General features: G+C 40.8%; 1 protein-coding gene across 1 annotated transcript in view; it reads right to left on the bottom strand.

Moving 5' to 3' along the window:
- LOC142200556 (dynein axonemal heavy chain 5-like) overlaps window positions 1–22,590 on the bottom strand; it is a 384,102-nt gene extending 361,512 nt beyond the window's left edge. The window contains exons 1-3 of the mRNA XM_075270991.1: window positions 22,436–22,590; window positions 1,999–2,099; window positions 1,677–1,865 (exon numbers count right to left, since the gene is read on the bottom strand). Coding sequence (XP_075127092.1) covers window positions 1,677–1,865; window positions 1,999–2,099; window positions 22,436–22,583 — 438 coding nt within the window. The 5' untranslated portion in view covers window positions 22,584–22,590. The remainder of the gene's footprint in view (window positions 1–1,676; window positions 1,866–1,998; window positions 2,100–22,435) is intronic.
- Window positions 22,591–22,987: the final 397 nt, after the last annotated feature.

Raw genomic sequence — 22,987 nt, forward strand, 5'->3', positions numbered from 1 at the left:
TTCTCTCTGGGCGTGGTTTTAGGCAAATCCATGGTCCATGTCACTCCCTGCAGCCATTTTAGTTTTTCATAGCTGTGTGACAGCACTTGCTAATACTTGGGCTTGTGAAGGCATCAGTTTTTGTCCAGCAGTTAGCCTCAGGAAAGACACCAACAGGACTGCATTTAAAGGGGTTGTCCCATCACAAGGATCCTATCTATACTGCTTGTTAATGTGAATGTAAGACTTTTCCTAAAAACATTGCTTCAGAAAAGCTGCTTTGTTTGTCCACTATCTTACTTTATTCAATTCTTTGTGGCCACAGCCCTGACTTAGCTGCTCATCAGTCAAGTGATGTATCTGCTGCTCTGAGGGGGGAGGGAGGAGGGGCTAAGTGCAGGGAGCGAGCCTGTGTTTCTAGCTATTCCTGTGTCTACACCACGTGACCTAGCTTCCTGCTTTCAGGTAGGGGAGAGGAGCTGCTTTCATTTCTTCTTTTCTCCCAGTTATCAGGCTAGCTAATTCAATTGTGTTCATTATGGCAGAGACAGGCAGTCTCTATATGTAACACAGAATGGAGTTGCTGCTGCCTGTACTTCATAGTCCAATATGGGTGGGCGGAGCTACACACAAATTTAGGGGAGGAGCTAAACGGCAGGTTGCATGTGAAATCCCGCCCACCAAATGATGCAAGAAACTAGGAAGAAAGAAGATTTTACAGCAGTAAAGACTGATGAGTATGTGAGGTGGGAATACCCCTTTAATACCACTACTACCAAGGCTATTACAGTATCGTGTTATCGCTTGTCACTGTTCTTGGGTCAAATAAACCCACGTTGGTTCATCATATCATTGAGTCTATGTTTGAATCCATCTACTCTGAGCTCCTGCCGGTCCGGTCTGCTCCACTGCTTGGATACGAAGGTAGGAGAGTCACACGGCCACTATTAGTTACACCTTCAATCACCTTCATGTGGGGGCAGAACAGGGCCCACTTGGATATGTTTGCCCCCTCTGCTGGACCCCTAGCTCTTTATTCATCCCTTGCTTGAGCTCAACCATCCAGGTTGCAGCGAGTGACTGTGCAGGCTTGGAGGCACACATGGGTGGCCACGAGTTATCCTTTACAGCTTTCTGCCTTGGGGCGTCACTTTGCACGTTACAGTTGCTGACCTTTGTGAGTGTCAGCTCTTCAGCATGTCAGCCTGGCTTTTCTTCACATGAATATATATTTGCTGTCGGCCACAGGGAATTAAAAAAGAATAAGAAGCTTGGGACAGTTAAGTTTACTGACTGTAAATATGATGTTGGAGATCACTGGTTTTTGGTGGACACAGAGGGCAACCTGATCCCAAAACGACACGTAATTTTTGGTCAGGATATAAAGTTCAATGTCAAAACATGGGATGCTCAAAGAACAAAGTACACAACATCTGTTACTATAAAACAGCTGCCACGGTCTAAAGAAAAAGTTCATCACTATATGGTCACTGTATAGTGATAATATCTGTGTAACTGGGTTAGGAGCCCACTTGGATATGTTTGCCCGCTCTGCCGGACCCCTAGCTCTTTTTTCATCCCTTGCTTGAGCTCAAGCATCCAAACTATGTAACTATAGATTGAAATGGACTGGTTTGCAGACTGAAAGACTAAAACAAAAACACTAGGTGTCACTGTTGACCAAGATTTTATTTTACCTTGTCATCAGAAATAAGAAAATCCTCCACTTCATTTTCACCAATTCCTAATCCATCTGCCAGTTTGGAGACCAAATATTTGTGCCTTGCATCTAATTGAGCTCTTCTTTCATCCTTAGTAACTTTAGCTAGTTTTGCCATTTCCTTCCTGGCTTCATTAGAAAGTACATTGTTCTTTTTTCCAGCTGGCTGTGAAATAAAAAAAATAAATGAATAAATATATATATTCTTTACACTTCTCAATGCAAGGTTTTTATTTTTGTCTCAGTTTTCTTGGTATGCCTACAGTTCATTGTTGACATAAATATGAATGAATATTTACTGGAATTGGTGCGGTGGGTGAGGACACAGTATTGGCTGATCCTGGTGCCAAGCTTGGTCTCTTTGCCGCCCCTCGACGCCTCTGACCCTTGGTTTCTGCATCTGTCAAAAGGAGTAATATTCATTACTAAAAAGCTGCAGAATATTTGTATTGGCTTGAAACAGTTTGGTTGAACTACATAGTTACATACTTAGTATGGTTGAAAAAATTAAATGGATGGGGATGGATAATGGCATGATATTCTATATTTCTATAAGTATCAATGCTATATCATCTAAAAAGGCATCTAAGATATATTGAAGCAGTCTGTGGTTTCTGCTGTGAACAGTTCCAGAGGTAGGTTAATCATATCCCCCATAAAACAAATTGAAGTCTTTTAATCTCTCTTCATAACAGAGGGCCTTATTAGTTTTGTGGCCCTCCATTCTCTCGGTCTCCAACTATAGGACATCCTTTCTGTGAACTGGTGCCAAGAACTGAACTGCCACAAGGGGCCACACCAATGATTTATAAAGGTTGTAATATTACATCCCTGTCCCCTGAGTCCATAACCCTTCCAACGCATGACAATATCCTGCAGGCCTTAGAAGCAGCTGATTGACATTACATGATGTAATTTTATCTATGATCTACAAGTACACCTAGGTCCTTCTCCACCAGTGACTCCCAGCTTTACTCCCATCAGGACATAACTTGCATATGGATTTTTTTAACCAGAGGCATAACTTTATATTTATCCACATTGAACCTCATTTGCCATGTGGCTGCCCAAACACCCAGTCTGTCCAAGTCTACTTCTAATCTACATACATCCTTCAAAGACTATACTGTACTACATAGCTTGGTGTCATCTGCAAAAATAGAGACAGTGCTAGCAATGCCATCTTCTATATCATTACCCCTTTCTGGACTGTGGTATGCTATTATGTCGCAGTGATCATCTAGTTAACACTCAGCATCATAATAGTATGCCGTGGGCACAAAAGCCACCAGAAAAGGAAGATATGCATACTAACGGATGAGGATTAACCCCCTTACCCCCCCTTCCACAGTATGCCATGATCAATAGCGATCACTGCATCCAGGTGGTTCGGGTGCAAGTTGTAGGCGGCAGATTATAGTAACCCCCAAGAAAATGTTTTATTTTCAAAAAGTGTCATTATATTTGTAAAAGCGGTAAAATGTAATATAACCCATATAACTATGGTATCGACGTAATTGTAATGTCCCACTGGACAAAACTTCCATGTAATTTTGAATGCAGAGTGAATGCTGTAAAAACAAAAAGCAAAAAATTATGATAGAATTGTGTAATATTTCACATCGTCCACCAAAAAAAAAAAAAAAATAGCTAATCAAAACATCGTATGTACCTCAAGATGGTGGGAAATGAAAGTACAACTTGTCATGCAAAGAATAAGCCCTCACATAGCTATGTCAACAGAAAAATAAAAATAAATTATAAATTTTGGAAGGCGGGAAAGGAAATTATGAAAAAAAGTCGCTGAGCGATAACGTATTTATTTATTTAGGTTATATAGTGTTAACATATTCTTCACTGCTTTCCAGATATTAAAGTGTTAATACACCCAGCACTGAACCACCATTTATAACGGAAGACCAGTCAGAGCTTTTTAATCAGGAACAGGTGATAACAGTGATAATGTCATGAACATTAAGTCAGTAAGCATATATGGATAAAGCAGACACTAGATCAAAGGGCATAATGTTTCGGTCATTTGGACCTTTCGCCATGAACCCTTGTGTTACCACCCGCCCGGTACTAGATAGTGTCTGAAGAAAGTCCAAATGACCAAAACGTTATGCCCTTTGATCTAGTGTCTGCTTTATCCATATATGCTTACTGACTTAATGTTCATGGCATTATCACTGTTATCACCTGTTCCTGATTAAAATTGTCACAAATAATTGTACCATAGTGTGTGCAGCAGCATCTATTCTCTATTATAGTTGTCCTGTGGACAGATTTTCCCACCTGATCTGTGGATTTCTGCAGCTTTTCTGCTGCTTTTCTGACCAGTGCTCTCCTTGCGAGATCTGTCAGTTTAGGTAGATGAAGAAGCATAGCACAAAAAAAACTGGAATAAACGAAGTAGCTCAATAAAAAAAAAATCTTATTCCACAAATGCAAAAACAGTCCTGAATATAGACGTGCGCTTACCAGAATATGTAAGCTAACTGGAAACCAAAGAAAAGGTAACACAAAACACTCAGCATATAGAAAAGTACAACATTTTATTTCAATCACAAAAATAACACATACATATCGTATGTCCAAGGACGGATACAACAATGCAAAATATCATAAGGTCAGTGAAACAAACAGCCTGCAATCTCAACCATGACTCCCTATCTAATCACGTGAAATTCACATAGCCAGTATATATACTGTACACATAGGGGTATATATCAGAATCTGCATCTCCTATGACAAAGAATGTATACATCGTAATAGAAGTGTTCAGCAGTTAGGCAAGTGGCATGATAATTAGATTTCACATAGACTACTGCACAAACAAATTATAATGACATGCAGCAAACTCAGGAGTGGTGAAACATATGTGCTAACAGTTCCAACTATAAGTCAGAACAAGAAACATACCCATAATGTTGTAGGTAACGAGAAACAGGGGGGAGAGGCTATGCACTGACTGCAATTGACGCGCGTTTCGGGCTGGAATATGCCAAACATTTAAGTTTGTGGTTGTAAGGTGACAAAGTGTGAAAAACTTCAGGTGGTATGAATACTCTCGCAAGCCACTTTACCACCAGTGTTGCACTAGAATAACAATGTCTTAAGCTGACCATAGTCATAAATAGTTTGAATTCACTATGTAACACAAATTTTGTTCCCAGCTTTTAAATGTTATATTCCAATTGCTTATGTCTAAAACAAATTAAAATTTGCTTACATTCATCATAAATTTCGCTTTTGTGACCACAGCAACGAAAATTATGCATTTTTACTATAGAAACAGACGATTTTGCATCTTCTCATTTATCTCATTTGGACGCTTTCATCTAATAAGTTCCATTGCTTGAGCCTTGATGTCAGAAGCTCAGCGTTGGACTTGGAGAGACCAAGGTCTCTGATCAGATCGTTGAGGTCTTTTTGGTTAGGGTAGTATGGCTTCAGCTCCTCATCTGTGTATGAAGAGAAATCGTGATCTTTAACGTCTTCCTTGGTGTCTGACCTGCTGCTTTCTTTTGAAGGTGGCGTAGATCTGTCTGGAGGTGTTGGTACAGGAAGTTCAGGGCAATGTGGTACTGGGGCAATAGATGAAGGAATATCAGGATACGTTACAGGCGGTGCATTTTTGCCAGTGCGACGTTTGGAAAGGTCCACCATGCAGAAGTAGCAACTTGTTGAGTTATCAGTCGGTTCACGCCAAATTCTTAGGATAGCAAAATGTATGGCTCTCTTCTCTCCCCTGTACCAACTTATAAGCAAACAAAATAAAATTTGGATTGAGAATTTGATTTAGGCCTATTTCACACTAATGACTAGTGATATTTACAATATTAACACAGTTAATCTGGTATTTAAGAGAGTAGCATTTATCCACTTACCGTCAAGAGTTTTCTTGCAGTGCTCACATGTGAAATGAGGAGCCCATGGTTTGTCTTGGTCACCAACCGGCATGCCGAAGTATGCTTTGTAGGCCTCACACATCTTAGCAGATGCTTCCACAGAGTACTTTTTCTCTCTTGTCTTTATAAAATGGCCACATATGTAGCAAAATGCATCTGCTGGATGTATGCAATCTCTTGATGCCATCTAAATTGACTAAATTGCTGTATACTGTAAGGAAAAAGGATGACTCTCCAAACTTGATAAAAAAAATGGTCTCTTTTACATGCAGTATTAAAGTACAAGAGTGTACTGAGGATTCAGCAGAGTAAGATTGATCACAAGGTACCAGAGTAACACACAATATATACATTTACATTCCTAAGCTCCTCCTGTAATGGGTGTGGGGTGAAGTGTGAATACTGCAGTTATCAGAATCTGAATAGATATTGAATTCACACCTGTCTGTCTAGGTCAATTCCCCTTTGTCTGTGATGGCTATTGCCCACTTACTATGCAATCCCAATCAATTAGATCCTGATTCTCCATCTCTCAGGAAGGGCTATAGTGGCCCTATATAACTGTAGTTATAGGATAAGATAAGATAATCCTTTAATAGCCCCACAGTGGGGAAATTTCAGTATGTTACAGCAGCAAAGTAATACAGATACAGAATAATACACAGTAATATATTACAGACGTAGACACACATATGCTGAGAAGAGAAGATATACTAGGAGTCCATAGCAGCTAAGGAACAGAAGAAGAAAGAAGGAAGACTTCATAATCATTAGTTTTCTGTGCGGAGTGATCTTCGCTTGGTCTGAAGTAGATTATACAGCCTGGTCACGGTTGGGAGGAAAGAATTGCGATAGCACTCCTTCTCACACTTACAGTGCTGCTAAGTGCCATCAAGCTCTCATACATGGGGTGGGATTTGTTCACCCGCATGGAGGTCACCACAGACAGTAGCAGTATAAATTGGAGGTCACCTGAATTAGCCAGCCAATTACTTTTTCCTTTTTTTTTTTTTATTTTTTTTTTATGCCTTTGTTGTCGTAGTTCCTGTCCCACCTCCCCTGTGCAGTTAATGGTGCAAAAAAAGCGCCAGGGAAGTTGGGAGGGGAATCAAATTTTTAGTGAGTTCGCCACCTGGTGTTCAACTCAAATCGAATATCTCGAACAGCCTGATATCCAATCGTACATGTACTTGATCGAACGCGGTTCGCTCATCTCTAATGGTGAATTATCAATATTAACTGTTAACAATTATAAATTGTTGGTGGTTAAAAAAAACTGATCATACTGAAAGTCTTCTTCATTGAACAGGGTACTTAAAATGTTCTTGGTCAATCTATTGTCTGAAAATAAAGTTGGGGCTAGACAGCAGCGTTTGCCACAACCCCTGTCACACGACCTAAGAGCATAGTTTTCCCTGCAACTCCTTCACCAATGTGATCCCAAGAGCGCTGTGACTGCGATTTCTAGGCACAAATTAATTAATCAGGCACTTCTAGCTTTTTGGGGGGCTAGAAGTTACAGTTGCAGAACTCTCAGTGTCACATTACCACTCCATTTCCTTACAATACTAAACGAGTTGCAGGACGACAGGGCGATCTTTGATTACACAACGGGACTCACAGCCAAAATCACTGTGCATCCCTAACTTTTGGGCCCTTCAGTATGATCGAGTCCCATATGTGGAAAGTGGTCTGTGTGCAGGTTGTATTTCACAGTTTATAGTCCATGTATAGTCCATCATAGTCTGTTATGATGAGACGAGCACCTGAACAGTTTGATAGCTACAATAATGAACTGGCATAACACTATCAATTCATTACTGCAGTGATCAAGCCATCCTGGAGCTCATGACATCATAACTGACTAGGACTTCTATGCACACGGATCAGACTAGGTCCTACCACCCACACACAGTTTTCCACTGACGGGACTCAGCCCTTGATATATCGATTTGATCTCATATAGTCATGATCCTCTTCTTTGTGAACACTACATATCTCTGATCCAGCACAGATGTTCATGCATCACGTACTTCATACGCCTACTTCATTCATTGATAATTCTAAAGTTTTTTGTTTTTTTTAATCAGCTCTTTCCTCTCCTACATTTCTGTATCACCTGAGCTACCCAACAAGTTCCCATCTTATAAACAACAATATGTAATAAAATGGTGTAGGCACACTGCACAAGGTAGAGAAGAGTAAGCATGTATGGTAATGTAAGAATGCTTAGAAAAACTGCATTATCATCTTCATTTCACTAATGTCTCCCACAATGGGAAATTGTGTATTAAGTGATAAGTGCAACTATATACTTAATATAACGGTTTAAGTATGTTTGGCTGTCCACAGCCTTGGTCAACAAGGTAATGTTTACATTGTAAATGTATTTATTAGTTTTCAGTTGTAACAAATACTAACAAAGTGCCAGACATGACCACATGCAAAGGAATAACAATAAATGACAGGTCCAGAACAGTAAATGGGCAAATGAAAGGTAAAATAGACCAAAAGAATTAAGGTAGAACATAATTGTAATAACATCAGTAGAGATGTGCGAGTAGTGAAATATTCAATATTCATTTCGAGTAGCCCCTCAATATTCGACTATTCGACCGACTATCAAATCCCATTATAGTCTATGTGGAAAAAATACTTGTTTCAGGGGAAAAAAACTATTCAACTAATGAGAGTCACCAAGTCCACAATGACACCCCAGGAAATGATGCCAACACCTCTGGAATGCAACTGGGACAGCAGGGGAAGCATGTCTGGGGGCATCTAACACCCCAAGTCCCAGGATTACCCTACTATCACAGCCTATCAACTAGACACTCCAAACTCAATATGGAAAGTGGAAAATACTTGGAAACCTTCTTTTCTCTACATTAGTATGGACAGAAACACAAATTTTAAGCTAAATGAACATTAGCATGCACCCCTTTAAATCGCGTTGCCCATGGCAACCACAGATGGCATAGGCAATAGGAAATCCAACAGCCCCCACCCTTAACTGTCATTGTTTGTGTGTGTGTGTGTGTGTGATGTGGTGAGACCTCCAAAACTTACTTTTCTGGCCCTTCACATGAGCCCTTCCAAATTAAGTTAAAGGCCCTTAAGCTGAGCTACCAGCAGAGATTGAGGCCCTTGAGGTGACTTCAGCCTTTTACCAGCATAGTTTTAGGCCCTTTAAGTTAGTTCAGCCTTGCACCAGTGGAGTGTTAGGCCCTTTAAGAGAGTTGAACCTTGCACCAGCAGAGTTTTTTGCCCGTTGGGTGAGTTGAGCCTTTAACCAGCAGAGATCTGTTGGCCCTTTGGGCGAGTTGAGCCTTGCAGCAGCAGAGTGTTAGCCCCTTTAAAATTGTTAGCCCCTAAAACAGTCATTCCAAAACCATCACTCTCATTGTGTGGGATTGATGCAGTGGATTGGAGTGAGGACCCAGACATTGACCTTGATTTTGATTGTGAAATTTATAACATTTTGGCATCAAGTCCTGGGGGTAACTTTTATTTAGAGGGCCGCAAAGGTGGAGAATTGGCTGCAACCACTACTACCGGTAATGGTTCTCTAATATGGGACTCTACATTACCTATACAGGGTTCTGATCAGGTGTCAATAGTCCAAACAAGATGCTCCATTACTTTAGATGTAGATTAGAAACCACTTTCCCTTCAGACATCAGATTTAAGCAAGGTTTATCATCATCCTGCTGAGATGGAGCTGCTAAAGGAAACTTTGCCTTCCAAGCCAAATCTAAACACAGTGTCGTTTGGAACTGAACAAAATTCAAAGTGTCAAAAGACTTTAGAGACTGTTGAAAGTAATGGGATCCAGAATGAAGATCCCAACTCCAAATGCTGCAGCACAAGCAACTAGCAGTCAGACTAAGATGGTCTCTTCTGCAAGTAATACACAAGATTCTTTGGAACCAGAACAGGAAAACCCAGTGATTGCCATTACAGCAGTGCCTAGGCCATCTTTCAGAGCAGTTCATTCAGAGATTGAATTGGAGAAAAATAAGAACATTTACTGTGATCGAGTTTTCATGCTCATTAGTGGGCATGGACAACCTAACGTAGAAGATCCTCATGCTGAGCTGGCCTCATTACTGAACAAGATCAACCAGGATAATCAGGGCTGGAAACAGCCATCAGATCTTACCGAAAGGAATCACCCTCGTTTTGGAAAGAAGCCATCTAAACGTTGCACCTTTAATTGAGTTTGAGCATTTCACCAGCAGTGTTTTTGCCCTTGGGGTGAGTTGAGCCTTTTACCAGCAGAGATTTAGTTTTTGGCCCTTTGGGTGAATTGAGCCTTTAACCCTTTCACTGCCAAGGACATAGCTTTATGTCCTCCCAGGGTGTCACTTGTCTAGCCGAGGACATAGCTGCTATATCCTTAAATCTAATGCCCATATATCTGGTCTCGATTGGGCTATGAAGATAATTTTAGATTCATTTTAAAGATGAGATTCTCATCTTTAAAACGATACCAAGTTATTCATGTTAACTCTTACTGTGCCAAAGTGATTCACTGTTGAAAACGCTATTGGGGATTGAGATCTCATTGAAGATCTAGATTCTCGACAGTATATTTAACAGCAATTCACTAAAAATCTGTAAGGGATATTATTAAGATCTCGATATCATTTTAAAGATGAGATTTTCCTCTTTAAAATGAATTTAAAATTATCTTCATAGGCCAAACGAGTCCTGAGATACAGGACTTTAAATTGTCCCCCCCCTCCTGTCTCGGGAAGCATTAGTCAAACAGGAAGAGGGGAGGAGTAGCTGCAGCGTGCACAGAGACAGAAGCATTTTCTCTGTTCCTGTGCACAACCTGTATGTGACCCCAGGGGGGGGAGGGATTCAGTCCCTATTTCTCCCCTCCTGTCAATCAGAGAGCATACTTGTACTTTTGCTATCTGATTGTCACATACAGGTATAATATAACTCCCCCCCCTGAGCTTTACTAGTGGGGTATTCTTTTGTTATACTCCCTGAACATAACCAGGAAGTTTATTGTGACCCAGACATTTACCATTGTCCAGGTTGCAGCGCCAAAAAAAAAAAAGAAAAAGAAAAAAAGGTCGCACCAAACACCTACACAACAGATACACAAAATCATGAATAAAGTTTACATTTCACCTAATCCCTGCCCTGTCTATACCTGAGCTTTCTAGAGTAAAATACGCCTCTAGCGATATTCGTTACACGCTAAAATAATAGTAATAACGATTATCACTAGAGATGAATGTATAGTTTGCTGAAATTTTTATAGGGGGATGGAAAATAATATTTTTATGTAAAGTCCTATATAATTTGCATGCACAAAATGGGTTGGCGCATTTCTGCGATTTTGACATTTCTTTAACACCCACTCCTGTAAATATATACATGTACGGTATGTATGAACTCCTCACATAGTGCAGTTTTTTAGAAAGTACATTTTGTTTGCAGAAAGGGATTGCTTGAGTCACACTTTAGTGGCAAATTTGAATTTTTGCTAGCAATCTCTGTTTGCCGCAACATTGCATGAAGGTGGTTGTATATATGTAACATTAAGTTGTGTTTTTATATATGGTATGCAGTGCAATCACAAAAAAGTTCGATTTTGGTATCACAGTCACAGGTGCAGTATAGCTTTTTAACATATTAGTGAATAACAGCAAAATCCTGCCTGTCTTCTGTATCAGAGTTTTGGGAGTCCAAGCTCTTGTTGTAGTTAATGTTTGTGGTACATATAGTATATATACACACCATAAGCTATTATTGTAAATGTATTTTTTATATGAATGTGAGATTGAACATGAGTTTTAGGTGCAAATAGGTGTTTTAGTGCATTTTTTAAAAAAAAATATTTTGTGTTTGAAACAAAGTTGCATGAAGGTGGATGTGGCTATTGATGACCCATATCTAATCTTCAGGTTGTCAACTTTCAAAAAATATATAGGGTTTAGGGGTTAACTTGCTTTTCATGGTGTGTAATCCATATATTTTATTGGATGATACTTTTTTAACATTTCTAGCTTCAAAGCTGATTTTTGTTCTTTCCAGTTCTAGCGATTTTCTGAAGACACTTGCATGCGGGTGTAGGCCATAGTGATATGAATGAACTCTGCACATGTTGACCTCTTATTTTTAGGAGGTTTTGTGCATATAATTTATTATTTGGTTTGTACTTTTAACAACTAATATACATTTGCATTTTTCATAAAACATTCATTTTAAATCAAAATTGCATGAAGGTGCCTGTTCGTATACATTACCAAGTGGCATTGAAACAATGATGCAGGCGTCTACTTTAAGAAAATATATAGGTATGGGGGGGTTGGATGCTTTTTTAATGTTGCAATTTAGCTTGGATTTTTTCATCTCAAAACTGTGAAAATTGCTCTGGCTACTGGAGGGGCAAAATTTCCAGAGACCCTTGGCAGTGAAAGGGTTAAACAGCAGAGTGTTTGGCCCTTGGGGTGAGTTGAGCCTTGCACCAGCAATGTTATTGGCCCTTGGGGTGAGTTAGATTTGCTGGGTCTGCCCTGGCTTCTGTGAAGCAGCTGTCCTCTGCCTCTGCCTGTAGCCACCTTTTTTGGTGCTGCGCCTGCCTCCAGATCTACGCTGTTTTCCCCGCTAAACATCACCCCTGCCCAGGTCAGGTCGGTCGCCTCGTTGTCCACAACCTCCTCTTCCAATTCCTCAATCTGCTCATCCTCCTGAACACCGCACATGACAACAGCCTGCCCTGATGGCAACTGTGTCTCGTCATCATCACTGATGACGGGTTGCGGTGCCACAACTACAAAATCGCCATGAGATAGCGAATGCTCCAGTGTTTGGTATCAGGACGCAGAAAGTCATCGGTTAGCTCCTGGGATTCGTGAAGTGGTGGGACAGAGTGAGGGACAGTTAAAGGACCCGAAAACAGCTCCTGGGAGGTGGCAAAGGTGGGATGACTCTGCTGGGAAGATTTGGCATGTTGAGAGGAAGGAGGGGCAGACTCTTGGCTAGGAAGACAACTGGAGGTAGTGGCTGACTGGCTGGTGGAAAAGCTGCTGGAAGCATTATCCACTAGCCACTGTAACACCTGTTCCTGGTGCTCAGACCTGGTCAATGTTGTACCTTGCACCCTGCTTAGTGTAGTCATCAAGCCAGGGATTGTGGAGAAGCGCGATGCTGGCTGCCCCTCACCAGAAGCCATTGGACCGCAACCTTGCTCCCTAGCTGCATTTCCACACCCCCAGCCTCGTCCCTTTGCGCTAGACTTGCGCATTTTGAAATGTATACAAATGTTACATTTTTTTATGTGAGTGAGTGAGTTCACAAACTGATGGATTGTATACAAATTTATGTTTTTTTTTGTATACAGAGGGTAGATATATTGGGCCTATATACTGCGGTGTATACCGGATGACAGTATACAGCTTTCTTATCAACCCAATGGGACAGGTATATAGCGTATACCACTGGTGGAGAATTTGAGCCTAAAAAGGGCTTTTGTGAAACTTTAGGAGCTTAGTGTATATACTAGTGGTGTGTATACACTGTTGAAGTAGTTTAGCTCTGAAAAGAGCAGTTGGTTTTAATTTTTCCTGCCTATCCAAACCTAAATCCTTTCTAGTCCTCAGCACAATGTCTCTCCCTATCTAACTCCAAACCGCAAATGACACGAATACGGCTGGCACTAGTCTTATAAATCGGAGGTCACCTGATTTTACCAGCCAATGACTTTTTCCTATTTTTTTCGATGCCTATGTTTTCCTGCTTCCTGTCCCACCTCCCCTGCACAGTTATTGGTACAAAAAAAAAGGCGCCAGGTAAGGTGGGAGGGAATTCAAATTTTCACTGCGTTTACCACGTGGTATTCGATTGGAATCGAATATCTCGAATAGCCTGATATTCGATTGAATACCTACTCGATCGAACGGTATTCGCTCATCTCTAAACATCAGGTTAGACATAATAATTCAGATTGGATACCTTGGTAGACAAGATCTAAGGTGACCAAATCTATGAAAGAAATACCAGGGCACTATGTTACCTATCAAGCAAAACAAACAATTGCATGGGGCCACAAATCAGGAGGGCATCACAATGACCACATTCAGTCCCACTAAGGGGATTGTATACTATGTGGGGACAATAAGGAAGCACTAAAAGGGAAGTATCCTATGTGTGGTGACAATAAGGAACCAGTTTAAGGGGACCCCCAGACATAATTTTGCTTGGGTCCTCAAAAATGCCAAATCCGTCCCTGATAATACCATCCTATTCAGACCTATAGACATTAATTTTTGACATATTGAAATCTTATTTATCCTGGCTTTCACTGCTTTGAGTATAAAGTTTGGCTTTTTCCACCTGTGCTTTATGAATTCCTGCTCCCATGGCAACTTAACCTAGTCTAGAAGCCTCTCACTTCTGCCAAGTCAGTCTTCTCTGCGCCAGGCTGAAGAGATCCAATCAGAGCAAAACAGCCGTTCTTGGCTGAGAGACTAACTTGGTCAAATCCCACATCATTGCAGCAAAGGCCAGGGAAGGTCAGACATGATGTTAAAAGGAGCTCCCCCTAGTGGGCAGCATGACTGAGGCACTGTCTCCCTAATTTACATCTTCTTCCCATTTGCTTGAAAGGAGTCACTGAGCTCAGTAGGTAGTCCGATCAGTGATTGTACCTACAACGATAGCTGTTAACCACTATTAGGACCGCCCACTGGACTCACTCAGACATTCTAAGCATAGAAACAACATTACATCATTACACTACAGACAATCTCATTTTCAAAAAGAGGGGACCATTTTTACTTGAGAGCTTCTTTAACATGTTGGGCTAATTAATGAAAAACAATTCTAAAGGGTGGAGCTCTATTAATTTATATTAACTGTACATGTGATGCCTGTGCATGGACCCTGTTCTGTATCATACAGAGTTCCGATAAATCCATAAGTATTCTTCAGCATAAGCACCATCTATGTAACATTATATGTAGTGATGGAGGATTAAGCATATAATACAGAAGAGTGCATGAGCCATAGATTAAAGGGGTATTCCCATCTACATAATTATTTTTAAATTTGTAGATAATTAAAAATTAAACATTTTTGCAAATATAAGTAATTAAAAATTCTGAAGAATTTTAAAGATTTTCTCTAACTTTCTTAGTGGTGTCAGTCTGTTATCTTGATCGGTTGCCATGGATACGACCACCAACGCAGAAACTTTCTAAGTCAGAAAATCAGCCATGATGTCTTTATTGTGGCCGGGATATCTTCTGATACATGTAGTGTCCCTGCCTGATAACCCAGGTACAATAAGAAAATCATGGCTGGGTTCCTGACAAGTCCCAGACCATAGAAAGTTTCTGCATTAGTGGTCGTATCCATGGCAACCAAAACCAAAGAAAGTTAGAGAAAATCTTTAAAACGCTGCAGAATTTTTAATTACTTATATTTGCAAAAATGTTTAACTTTTAATTATCTAAAAATATAGATATGATTATGTACATGGGAATACCCCTTTAAGGTGAATTTACCAATTAATATGGAGTTCTGTGATTTAGAATACCGTATTTTACGGACTATAAGGCGCACTGGACTATAAGCCGCATTGCCCATGAGCGCCTTATAGTCCATCTCGGTTCATATATAAGGCGCACCGGACTATAAGCCGCAGTCCGGTGCACATTATATGTTATTGAAAGCGCCGGCAGGCAGACTTTGCCAGCGGCCGCTTAACCCCCGCGTGCCAGCCGCTTCTATTGGAAGCGCTCGGCAGGCGAGGAGGGGCTCTATCAGCAAAATCATGCTGATAGAGCCCCAACCGTAAAAGTTAGATTAAACTACCCCCCCCCCCCCCCCCCCCCGTTTTAAAATAAAAGCCTGAAACAGAATGTGAAACTTACCGAGCGGTGCAGGGTGGGCGGGCATTCAGGCCTCCTCTTCCTCCGATGTTCCGTCCTCCTCCTCCACCGCTCGCTAACTGATAATGGCCTGGGCACATGCGTAGCCGTAGTAGAAGCATTATGATATTGCGCATGCGCCCCGGCCATTATCAGCGAGCGCCGGAGGAGAAGGACGGAACATCGGAGGAAGAGGAGGCCTGAATGCCCGCCCGCCTGCTCTGCACCGCTGGGTAAGTTTCACGTTCTGTTTCAGGCCGGCGTGACAGCAGGGCTGCCGGACACTTCCCATTCATTTCTATGGGAGCCGGCATGCGAGCGCTCCCCATAGAAATGAATGGACTGCTTTTTTCCATTCATTTCTATGGGGAGCGCTCGCATGCCGGCTCCCATAGAAATGAATGGACTGCTTTTTTCCATTCATTTCTATGGGGAGCGCTCGCATGCCGGCTCCCATAGAAATGAATGGGAAGTGTCTGTCCATTCATTTCTATGGGGAGCGCTCGCATGCCGGCTCCCATAGAAATGAATAGGAAGTGTCCGGCAGCCCTGCTGTAACGCCGGCGTGTACGGCTGTGATACACGCCGGCGTTCTGTAGTGTGAATGCACCCTTACGGTGCCTTTTATGTATGTATGGAAGCGGCACGCAGACTTTGCCGCCGCTTCCATCCATATATAAGCCGCACTTACGATTTCTGAGGAAATCGTAGGTTTTTATGTGCGCCTTATAGTCCGGAAAATACGGTACATTATTTGGAACAGGATTTCTGAATAAAAAGAGAGAGAGAGGGGCACCGAGCCGACCAATGTGTAGAAATGATGGGTAAAAAGTAGGTAAGCAAAAAATTTGTCCGCTCACCTGGAAGAGTTGTGTGTGACACAACAACTCTATGACGTATAATATTGGAAGCAATAGGGACACGGGCAGCCGCTGGAAAGAACGCCTGCAAGACGTCAAGGCAATGAAGCGAAAGAGGGACCGTCCTCCTTGTGGAAGATGAAAGGAAAACCGCGCTCGCCCAGGTACAATGAAAAGACTTTATTTTGCACAACGCGTTTCGAGCATACTGCTCTTTCTCAAGTGCATATGATCAACCTTAAAATTAACAACAACATCCAGAACAACAATAAATACTTCAAAATTTAGACAAATAGTTAAAATATCCAGTTATACAAAGGCTAAGGATATCATGATAAGGTCCAGTAAGTTGCTACACTTATGGACTAAGCTAAGAGAATTCTAACAGTCTCATTAGATGTGTGAATAATCACATAGAATAGAACTGCTAAATGAAATAAACCTTACTAACACAACACAAATAGGAGAGATGATAATCATTGCAATCTAAAACATTATTCAACTTGTAGGTGAACATAAATAGCTCACTATAGATAAAACATACAGATCAGGCCATGTTGTAAAAAATCCCTCAAGCACTAAATAAAGTGCCAGGGGAGTCACTCAAATCCTACTTCACCATAAATCCTAATGGTTCTGATGGGAGGATATAAACACATAACAAGAATACATGACAAGTAAGTGGGAAAACCAGCCTCTGTGCTTACCTTCCCTAGTTGAGGGTTAGTGCTTGAGGAAAGCAACAGTAGGTTGATTATTTATACAATAAGCGGCAGGAAGTGACATCACACGGCAGGAAGCCCGTGACCACGTTGCCAGTGTAACACATCCCGGCGTCAGGTATCGGGCAACTGCGCATGCGCGGGCTTATGAGTCCGATACATAGTGCGGTCAGTTAGGAACACAGTTATCGGGTCGCATAGAATATGCGACCCGATAACTGTGTTCCTAACTGACCGCACTATGTATCGGACTCATAAGCCCGCGCATGCGCAGTTGCCCGATACCTGACGCCGGGATGTGTTACACTGGCAACGTGGTCACGGGCTTCCTGCCGTGTGATGTCACTTCCTGCCGCTTATTGTATAAATAATCAACCTACTGTTGCTTTCCTCAAGCACTAACCCTCAACTAGGGAAGGTAAGCACAGAGGCTGGTTTTCCCACTTACTTGTCATGTATTCTTGTTATGTGTTTATATCCTCCCATCAGAACCATTAGGATTTATGGTGAAGTAGGATTTGAGTGACTCCCCTGGCACTTTATTTAGTGCTTGAGGGATTTTTTACAACATGGCCTGATCTGTATGTTTTATCTATAGTGAGCTATTTATGTTCACCTACAAGTTGAATAATGTTTTAGATTGCAATGATTATCATCTCTCCTATTTGTGTTGTGTTAGTAAGGTTTATTTCATTTAGCAGTTCTATTCTATGTGATTATTCACACATCTAATGAGACTGTTAGAATTCTCTTAGCTTAGTCCATAAGTGTAGCAACTTACTGGACCTTATCATGATATCCTTAGCCTTTGTATAACTGGATATTTTAACTATTTGTCTAAATTTTGAAGTATTTATTGTTTTTCTGGATGTTGTTGTTAATTTTAAGGTTGATCATATGCACTTGAGAAAGAGCAGTATGCTCGAAACGCGTTGTGCAAAATAAAGTCTTTTCATTGTACCTGGGCGAGCGCGGTTTTCCTTTCATCTTCCACAAGGAGGACGGTCCCTCTTTCGCTTCATTTCTGAATAAAAAGATCACCTAGAAGGAACAATTCTGCTTCCCTCATCTACACATACTTTCCCTAATTCTATTGGAGCTAAATAGGGCCTGAGCTGCAGTAACACAACGTGACCACTACACAGTGTACGGCCTTCTACTTACAGCTCCATATACTAGTAGTTGGTGTGTCAGCTGTTGAACCCCATTCAATTTCATACTGATGAGCTATCCCAAGGACAGAACCCCAATATGGAATCTTGAACAACCCCTTTATTAATAAATATCATTCCATTCATATATCCAACTATAGCCTGCTCTAGCTTGAGGAGGAACTGAGGTGCATTTTGGCTTTCTGGTGACTGTGGATCATCCCTGGCTGCTTTTTTTGCCTTTTTTCACTTTTTCCCCTTGTTTCTCTATTGGGAGCTGCTCCCACTTCTCATTGAGTGCAGAATACATGTGGGAATAGAAATGTGAAGAATAATAATGGTGGGGGAGGGTCACTTCAAACGGCTATATCTCAAATATTATAAACACATAGAAGTTTTTGCTTTTGGTGTCACATAAGAGAAGATTCTCTTATTTATATGCATCTGCATATAAATATCCCAATCCCAACTGTGTTTTCAACCAGTGATATTTCTAGAAATCTTCCATGTAGAACTGCATGAGATTCTCCTATGACACATAAGCAAGTTTTTACAATTTATAATGCCTGAGATGTAGCTGTTTGAAGTGACCCCACCCTCATTTTCTCTTCACTTCATACAGCACACAAGAAAATGAGAAGGGATATCTCTCAAAAGAAAGTGAAAAAAAAAATGCAGGATTTTTACAGAAAGTAGCCAAAATTTGTTAATAAAGTATATTATAAAATATAAAAAGAAGTTGTGATAGGTTAGTTCTGCTTTAAGGAAGGAGTGGCAAACACTTGAAAAATAATTAAGGTCACTTGTTGGGATTCTACATGACTGGATCCCCTCAGAAGAAATTTAGAAAGTGTATCAATATTTACTTAACCATACAAACTGAATCCAGTGGATAAAAGCCGACATAATATATAGCTTCGCACTCCTGGGTCTTCCTCAACTCTGAAAAACTAAAAACTCATGATTTTTCGTGATTTCTAAGGGTGCATGCACACTACGTAACGCCGGGCGTGTATGAGAGCCGTACACGCCGGCGTTACAGCAGGGCTGCCGAACACTTCCCATTCACTTCAATGGGAGCGCTCGTAACAGCGGCGTTTACGAGCGCTCCCATTGAAGTGAATGGGAAGTGCTCGGCAGCCCTGCTGTAACGCCGGTGTGTACGGCTCTCATACACGCCCGGCGTTACGTAGTGTGCATGCACCCTAATGGATTTAATGCTTTTGTGCTGCCCTAATCATTTTTCTCTCAACACCAAGCCACCTTCCTACTTTATCATATATTATTTTAGACTATATGCTCATTTGCTTGGTGGTTCTACATGTTTCTGTCATTTGTCCAATATATATTTTTGTATTTTGAGGTTTGCAGTTTTTTATAAATGTATTGCCTTTTCTTAAGTAATTATTATGTTTCCGTATATGACTACAACTCTGATTTGGTTCTTTTCAGGCAGTTTGTCACACTGGGTGCTAATACACCGAGGCATTCTGTACGGAAGCTCCTGGAGCTGAAGAGAACCCAGGATCGAGGAATGGTAAGTAAATAGCCAACTTGTTTTTACGTAAGAGCACAAATTCACTATGCTTTGATTAGCTAAAATGTATTTATTTGTTTGTGGGTGGGGGCCAATTCTGAGTTTTGCTTATGGAATTGCATGAATTCTATATACACCCTTGAGTGGAAATATGAAGGTTGGAATCTAATTTTATTGGAAGCTACAGACAAATGTACCGGTAATTGTCCAGGATCACAAAAATCCTGGTTGCTTTCGTTTAATAACAGTGTCAAACTTGTCCACAGGTTTGTTTTGGTCCACAGAGTTTGTTTTATTGTAACTCAGTCCTATTTACTTCAGTGGAGCTGTAATTACAGACACAAGCCATGAACAGGAGTGGCGTTATTTCTGGAAGTTGCGACTTTATTTCTTGTTTTATTTAATTATTTTTCACAATGTTGGGGATCCCTTCTATGGATCTGTTCACACAGAGTTTTTTTGCAGTCTGATTTTGAAGTGGAATCCACCTCAAAATCCGTTTACTTCAATGGGAACCGATTGCTTTTTTTTTTCCCCACTAGCGATTTTTTTCAGCTAGCGGGAAAAAGAAGCGACATGCCCTATCTTCCCGTGGAAACAGCGACTGAGTCATATATTAAACTGTTTAGGGGCAACACAGTGGCTCAGTGGTTAGCACTGGAGTCTTGCAGCGCTGGAGTCCTGGGTTCAAATACCGCCAGGAACAACATCTGCAAGGAGTTTGTATGTACTCCCTGTGTTTGCATGGATTTCCTCCCATCCTACAAAGACATACTGATAGGGAAAAAAATGCACATTAACATATATATATATATATATATATATATTAGACTGTTTACTCATATTTCTAGATAGCAAGATATCCCAGAAGACCTCTCAAATAATATCTTCTGAGTGGAAATCTCTGTATCAGTTGAAACAGCGCTATATCTTCATGTCCGCATTGATTTTCACACAATGCAGATCTACTCCTTGTATGTTAATATCTATAGTAAAAAAAAAAAAAAAATTGCTGACTAGGGGTGCATTCACACTGAGTAAACGCTAGCTTATTCTGAACGTAAAACACGTTCAGAATAAGCAGCGTCTAAAGCAGCTCCATTCATTTCTATGGGAGCGGGGATACGAGCGCTCCCCATAGAAATGAATGGGCTGCTTCTTTCACTCCGTGCAGTCCCATTGAAGTGAATGGGGAGTGCCGGCGTATACGGCAAGCTCTGCTCATGCCGGAGCGTACACGCCGGCACTCCCCATTCACTTCAATGGGACTGCACGGAGTGAAAGAAGCAGCCCATTCATTTCTATGGGGAGCGCTCGTATCCCCGCTCCCATAGAAATGAATGGAGCTGCTTTAGACGCCGCTTATTCTGAACGTGTTTTACGTTCAGAATAAGCTAGCGTTTACTCAGTGTGAATTCACCCTAGCTTAGCATTTCAGATCACCATAGAACCCTACCATGACCACCATATGATTACTTGTTTTCTGTTAAGTGTTAATCCGTGCTGCTGAGATTTGCGCATATTTTAGTTGTCATAGTAACAAGAGAGGTTTACTCAGTTCAATAATGAACATCTATAATCATACTCCAAGTTACGTACTTCCATATTTAAAAGTCAATTGCGAGATTTACAAAGGAGAAATTACTGCCTGCTCCTTCCGGTGAGCTGGTAAACAAACCTTCAGCTAGAATTATAGACGATGACTTTGTATTAATACTGCAATCAAAGGGATCCGTTTTTAAGAAATAAAAGTTAATCTGTTTGCTAGAAAATATTCTTTATTATCCCGGGTTTGATATAATTTAAAAAGAATGCATTAGAAATTGGAAAGGCTTTATACTTTACCTTTTATACTATACCTTTTTAAGAACACTAGAAAATTGTAGTGGAGTAAAGCACTATCATAATGAGAGAGTGGCGGTAAATAAGGACAGGTCAACAGTGCTTGAGGGGTAATGACCTGGCAAGCAGATCCTACAGTCCAGGAAACCAAAAGGTCTTAACGGGGCACAGTAGCAGTAAAGTAGTGACAACAAGATGACCCCCAAAACCAGAGTCAGACAGATTTCCCCATAATTACTTACAGGGTGATATGTCTGAGTAGAAGGGAGTATCACTTGCAGAACAGAGCCTCTCTTTGGGGCATACTGCCACTGGATATCTGAATTTGCTATATATTAAGGAAGCACATCATAGTATTCCCATCCATGTGCCTATATCTGCAGAACTAGGTTAGTGTTTGAAAAGTTAAAAAAAAACAAAAAAACTGCTTTGTAATTCAATGCACCAGATGATGAGAATTCAGTAAATGAGGCATCCAGATCACCGTGGGCTTTATTCCCAGGATGGACTACCATGAGTCACACTGTCTCACCATTCCAAAATGTGAGCTTTCTTTCGGTGCAAAAAAAAAAAAAAAGTATACACAATCCTAGTGCTCATACACTAGTATGATGGCACTGGTGTTAAATCATTCTGCATGACACTTATTTAACACTGGTTTATAGGCATTACAGGAGCCATAGGGTAATACAGTGCCACAATGCATGAAGTAATAACACTGTAGTTAAACTACAGTTTGCAACACTACTACTATCAATACATTATATATTCATAGAAAAAATTCAGAGGGACACAGATCCCCGATGACTGCTTTCACCTTTGTTAATAGATATCAATGGTGGATGTAATGGCTGGTCTGTGCCTCCTTTAGATGCACTGTTGGAGTGGTCCACTTCAGTTTCCTCTTCTACAATGGGAGGAATAGGATCTTCTCCTTCAACATCAGTTCTGTTACTTTCATCCATACTGTATAACCTTGAGGTTCAAAAAAAAAAAAAAGTACATTATAACCCAATGTTTTGTCATATTATTGCTACAAATTACTATAAGGCAGTCTACCGCAATGGTACAAATAAATGGGAAGAGTGCAAGTAAAAGGCTAGTGCTCCACTATTCATAGTTACAATTCACCTGAATATATATATATATATATATATATATATATATATATATATATTTATTTATTGATTTTTTTTTGTCAGGGTCTGGGGTTGCTAGGTGGGGTGGCATAGACACAAAAGTCCAGTTTCTTAAGTCCAAAACAAAGGTAACTTTTTTTTCACTCAAAAAAGCAGTGCAGCTGTAACATCTCTGCCTGTTCGGGTCTCTGCACCGCCCTCTGCTCGCGTGCTGCAGTGCAAGAGGCGTG

Source organism: Leptodactylus fuscus, chromosome 4 (assembly GCF_031893055.1).
Source record: "Leptodactylus fuscus isolate aLepFus1 chromosome 4, aLepFus1.hap2, whole genome shotgun sequence".
In the NCBI taxonomy this organism is placed as follows: domain Eukaryota; kingdom Metazoa; phylum Chordata; class Amphibia; order Anura; family Leptodactylidae; genus Leptodactylus; species Leptodactylus fuscus.